This window comes from Malus sylvestris, chromosome 12 (assembly GCF_916048215.2).
Source record: "Malus sylvestris chromosome 12, drMalSylv7.2, whole genome shotgun sequence".
Classification (NCBI taxonomy): Eukaryota; Viridiplantae; Streptophyta; class Magnoliopsida; order Rosales; family Rosaceae; genus Malus; species Malus sylvestris.
In genome coordinates, this window is record NC_062271.1 from 30,288,652 (window position 1) to 30,294,651 (window position 6,000).

The 6,000-nt window shown below is 34.8% G+C and overlaps 1 protein-coding gene across 1 annotated transcript in view; it reads right to left on the reverse strand.

Annotated features, from left to right (window-relative positions):
• Nucleotides 1–5,445, reverse strand: part of LOC126592855 ((-)-alpha-pinene synthase-like) — a 53,344-nt gene extending 47,899 nt beyond the window's left edge. Inside the window, exons 1-7 of the mRNA XM_050258642.1 lie at nt 5,133–5,445; nt 4,766–5,048; nt 4,153–4,525; nt 3,827–4,045; nt 3,588–3,726; nt 2,988–3,236; nt 1,352–1,671 (exon numbers count right to left, since the gene is read on the reverse strand). Coding sequence (XP_050114599.1) covers nt 1,378–1,671; nt 2,988–3,236; nt 3,588–3,726; nt 3,827–4,045; nt 4,153–4,525; nt 4,766–5,048; nt 5,133–5,414 — 1,839 coding nt within the window. The 5' untranslated portion in view covers nt 5,415–5,445 and the 3' untranslated portion in view covers nt 1,352–1,377. The remainder of the gene's footprint in view (nt 1–1,351; nt 1,672–2,987; nt 3,237–3,587; nt 3,727–3,826; nt 4,046–4,152; nt 4,526–4,765; nt 5,049–5,132) is intronic.
• Nucleotides 5,446–6,000: the final 555 nt, after the last annotated feature.

Consider the following 6,000-nt stretch of genomic DNA (forward strand, 5'->3'; position numbering starts at 1 on the left):
TTCCCACTTATTAGGCTTAGACTTCCAATTCTTCTTTCCCTTACTATGATTTCCCTATGTAAATGGCCTATTCTGTGTTTTAGATACAAGACCCATACTAGAGAAAGCATGTTATATGCTTGCAGTCTCATCCCCATGTTTACTCAACCTGAGTTCATAGCTCTTAAGAGATTCTACTACCTCTTGCACAGTCACAGTGTTCAAATCAGAAGTTCTTTCAATCACAACACAGATTGGATCATATTTACTAGACAAACTAATCAAAACCTTTTGAACTTCTCTTTGGTGAGTGAGGATCTCACCATAAGATTTCATTTGATTAATTAATTCAAACAGTCTAGTAAGTTAGGCAGATAGAGATTCATTTTCTTTCATTCTCATATATTCGAATTCATGACGCAAACTTAGAAATTTGACAGATCTTGCCCGTTCATCGTCGCGAAACTCCTCATGGAGTATATCCCAGGCGCCTTTTGAGGTCTCTTGATTCACAATCCGAGGAAAGATCTCCTTCGAAACAGCACTCTAAATAATACCCAGTGCTTTAGCATCTTTCATGAGTTGTTCCTCTATGTGCGCACTGAGCTCATCATCACCTCTTTCACTGCCGTTTGACTCGGATGAATCCTCCTTGTCATCCTCCTTCTTTGTTTTTTTCTTTCTTCCCTTCTTCTTCGATTCTGGAATAGAAGTCCCATTGTCTACCAGGAGCTCGTAAATCGTTGCTTCCAGACCCAGCCATTTCAGCTTGAATCGGAATGAGATTGGGAGTTTTCTCGTTGGATTCTCTCTCACAATTTCACAGAAATCAACGCCCAGTCCGAAATCGAACCTAGGCTCTTGATATCATGTTAGAATCCGTAGAATTTAGTGATGTATTTGCAGCAAATTTACACAGAGAAGAAAAGATTTAAGAAGAGGAAGGAAGAATGTGAAAGGATAGAGAGTGCACAAAATCTCTGAGAGCTGAAATGTTCTTCTGCGTGAGATCATTTCATCATACCAGCTAATACATAACCGTTAGAGAGGGAGAGAATCTGGGAGAGCCTATGAGCTCATCCAACCCTTCATTACAAAACCTTATGAGATCTTTACACTTGCTCACATCTGAGCCTAGTACAAATTTGCCTAATCTCAGCCCTTGATCTCTAACAACTCATTATTTAGAAAACTAACAGCTTGACTAAAATAAAGGAAATTACAGTTTAGACCAACAATAAGTACGAATCCACACCCCACTCACACAAAACTTATGATATTATTTGATGTGTTCGTTTTTATTTGGAACTTGAATGGATTATAGACCCCCACATTCTCCGGCATCATCTTCCATCAAAGTGAAAACTAGTACTACTTGACTAACAGAAAGAAACCAACTCAAAGTGGCACTGGGTCAATAAAAAGCGAAGCAACGATATCTTTCATAAGTTTCCCAACATGTGTGAAGCCGTCTCCTCTTTTGTAAAGTAGATCCACAGCCCTTGTCAAATTAAGAACACGCACGAGGACAAACTCTGGCACAGCAGTTGGTCTAAGTAACTCCTCGTTTATATCCTTCCACATATCCACTATTTGTTTGTTAAACACAGCAAGTGTCTCTTGCTCCGACACCCCATATTGCTTCATGTAGCAATCAATACTAGAAGCTACATGCCCTCTCTCTTTCTCAAACTGCAAAAATTGACTCCCAAAGAGAATTTGAGTTACTTTTGTGTATGTAGCACCCAATATTCAATTTAATATAGTTCAAATTTTGAGCTTTAATAAAAAGGGCTTCACCAAACTTTTTCTTAACAAAAAAACTATCTAATAACTTTCTTTAATGAAACATCTTAAAATTTTATGAAATGTACTTCAAATTTAATGAAAATGATAAAAACTTTAATATAGTAAATAAAAAAAAGACAAAAAGACAAAAACAAAAAACAAACAAAAAAAATCATACACGCAGGTCCAATGCGTCCCACCACTCTCTCTCTTTCCCTCTCACACCCATCCATATCAAACACACACACACTCTCTCATGTCACTCTACACTTACTCCCTAACCAATATATATATATATATATATATATTATTTGACCATTGTTCCATTAATTTTTTTTTCAAGCAAATTAAATAATAATAATATAATATTACAATTCCAAAAATGAAGAAAAATTTTAGTTTCAGTTTTGTAAACAATATTTATTTTAAATCCGAAATAGTTATTTTAACATTAGTTTGGACAAATTTTTTGAGTTTATATCATGTAATATGAATTAAAAATATAATCATACATGAAAGAAAGAGAGTGGAGGTGAAAGGGATGAGGAGAGACAGGGGAAAACTAATTTGTGTTTTTTTAAATATTTTATTAGGTGAACTACCGATTTAATCCCTGAATAATCAACTTAGGGAATTATGTCCCTGAATTATTTTTCGGCAAAATAAGTTTCTAAATTCATTAAAAACTGCTAATTTCATCCCGAATATTATATTCAAACCTATTTTATTTTCATCAACTTAAATCACTTGACACATTTTATAATGTAATACCGTCATTTTCTCGCGTATAAGCCCTTAACATTTCATATAGGTTACAATCTAAAGTCTAATTAACTCCATACACTATTTCTCTATGAAAAATTGTCAATCTACCCAATGTGAATCACATGCAAGTAACGTGACTTAAACTGACGAAATTTTTTATAGAGTAACTTCGAATCCAATATTAGGGATGTAATTGGAAGAATTTTACAACTCAAGAACTGATTTTTCTAAAAATAGTTTAGATGACCTGATTTACTTAGGTGAAAATTCATGAATTAAATTGGCAGTTCATCTTATTTTATTATATTTTTATTGTCTTAACTATTAAATAAAATTATTAAATAGCTATTGGCTAAGATTTAAAGTTTTGAAACCCTTTTTATTAGTTTTTTTTTGGTCAAATACTTTAATATCATTTATATATTATTCAATGCACTGAGAATAATATCCTGTACCTTGTGGCCAGCAATGTCATCCATGAGCCTAAAAATGGTATTGGAAGCTCTGAGAATTTTAGGGTTATTGGACAACCACTGGAATACGTCATTCGTTACATTATCTCCCATGCCAACTAAACATATAGTTGAAAGTACGCTGTTACCAACAGAAGCCGTTGCAACATGCATATACTCCTCCATGCTTGGGATGCGTCGTTCCCGTAACCATCTGGCCTCATCCAAGTGAGCTTGGGCATAAACTTTCGACTGTATGTGACAATGACATGTTTAGTGTGAAAACTTAACCTTCTATAGTTAAACTACTCTGGAAAAAAAAAAACAACGAAGGAATCCTCAATAGTTTGAGTAGAAAAAAGAAAAAAAAAAGGTCTCGTTTGATACCCATAAATTGAAAACTAAATTTTGAAAACTCAACAAATAGCTTTCAATTTTTCTTTTGTTTACTGAAAACTAAACTCTAAACCTAAACCTAAACTAAACAATTTTTTATCAATTTTTTTTTTAAAAGGTGATAAGTAAAAACGAAATGATTATAAAGCTTAAGCTACTAAAAAGTAAAAGTTAATCAAGCTAGCTAAGCATGCGTGTGTTACATACAGCTTCTTTTGCGTGGTGAACCCGGTATGATTTTCCTTCTGTTGCCATCTCTTCTTCAATTTCATTGAAAAAATTCACAAGTGTAACATAATATGTCTGCATACAGTCCGGAAGTTCATCAATGAAATTAACATCCCACCTGAAATTTGCATAAACATTAGATCATCCTAAGCATATAAATTTTTGGCTTTTGGAAAAACGTAATCTTTATATAAAGCAACACTTTGTTTAAATCAAACCTTCTAATTGCTTCTGTAAAGATTTCGAGTTCTTCGAATGTACCAAATGCGTCGTAGATATCGTCCATTACTACCCCAAAAGCAAAGACTTTGGCCGTAATTTTTCTGGCGGTAGAGTAATGGGGTTCAAAAAATACTCCCGTTGTCCAAAAGTACAATTCAACCATCCTGTCTCTTGCAAACGGCAACTTTTTTTCAAACTCGAGTTCTTTCCACCATCTAATGAAAACATTTACAAATTGGATTATAACTCATAACTATAGAAATATTTTTCTTACAAACTGGATCTCTTTTGCTCAAATTAAAAATAAAAATGGACTTATTACCTAGTAATTTCCGTGAGCTCCTTTTTGTGCAAAGATTGAACAAGATTGAAATCCAACTTTGCAAGTTGTAATAAAGCTTCACTGTGTGAAGCTTCTTCTTGATAGATTGACATGTAATTCCTGACACCTAACCGTACTAGACCCTTTAGCAAAGGTCTCTCCAAGGCTTGAGTTATTTGAGCTGCCATTGAACAGCTTAAACTGGTTGCAGTGGACTCGAGGTGAGTGGTGGTGAAAACAAGAGCCTCTTCTAGTATGTCTTCTCCATGCACCCTTAGATGTGTTGCTTCATAAAGGTTTAGCATACCCGGCACATCGGCAATTAAGCTTTCCTTGAAGCTACCATCTTCACCTTTGAACTTTTGCAATATATCTGCTTGATTGCCAGAAAATGAAGACATATAAAAAAGAAAATAGAATAAAGCATCCAAAAATCTCTCGTGCACATGACGTTCCTACAAATAAATTATTTAATTAATATATATATGCATATATGTCCAAGTGGTGGATTGCCATAATAGATACCGTCTTCCTATCCAAAACCCACATTTCCCTTTAGTGTAACTTACTAGTGCTTGTAATAAAGAAAACTATAAATCTACAAAATACGTACCACATGAAACATTAAATCCTTGTTGCCTTAGTAGCCGAAAACGAAGAGCAACATTGGATAGATCACCACTATTATTAACGCCATTGTCGTTATATGTAGCAATATGTATGCGTTCCAAAGCTTCTTTAATCTCTTTTTCAAAATGGTATGACACGCCAAGACGTTGGATTGCATCAATTAACTTGAGTTGTCGTGAAAAGTCACCAGCTCCAGTTGTTAATACTTCGTTACTCACTACTACTTTCAGTTCCCCAAGTTCCCGTTGCATTTGGCCATTGTTTGTCTACATCAACAATTTGTTAATTAAATGAACTAAAATATTGGAAAAAGAAGAAACTTTGCGAGAGAGCAAAAGGCATGAGATTACAATGTCTTGTGAATTGTCGTAGACTCTGAACCGATCTCCCCAAATGCTTGGGTGAAAATTTGCAGTAGGACGAGCAATTTCGGGCTTATTATCAGCTTGGGTAGCAGATACGGTCTTTATTCTTTTTTTTTCGTAGAAAAAATTTAGGTTGGGAAGTCGTACAGGCAAACCTAGACAAGGGGACGAATAGGGCGAAAAGCTAGAGTTGAAGTTTGACATTGATCTTGTTTTTAAAGAGTCCATTACGACTAAGCTCACAAACCCTTCTAATTTTGATGACATATGAATAATGAAAAAGGATATTTTGGAATGCAGAAACTCTCGGGCTGCATCAACTCTTACTTATACTCGGGGATCTTTTCCATTTTTTTTTTTTTTTGGAAAGCCTCAACGGTAGAAGAGAAAATTTATTTATAACGACAAAAAAAGTTACATTTAGTCAGGGGAAACATAAAGACGAAAACAAGAATGATTAAAGAAAAAAGAGGAGGGAGGGTCATGAAACATAACCTCTCTAAAACCAAACCTAAAGGTCTAAACTTACGAAACAAGTCGAACAAAACCACCAAGTTAAGGAAAAAAAAGTGAGACAAACATGGATGCCGAGATGCACATTAATTTGAGACGCGGTAGTCAGGCAAGCCAACACCGTCCAAAAACAAAGCAGCACGAGCTACGGGCGGAGGATAATCATTCCGTGTTAAAGTTCGAGAAGATAAACCCATGTTAGCAAAATTGGCCGCAACAAAATTTCCTTCGCAATATATATGTGGGATGTGTAGAAAGTCATTTTTCAAATGCGTTACAAACAAAATAGACCATTGCATACGAAGAAGCCAAAAAGGATCAAAATTAGACGATTGAAAAG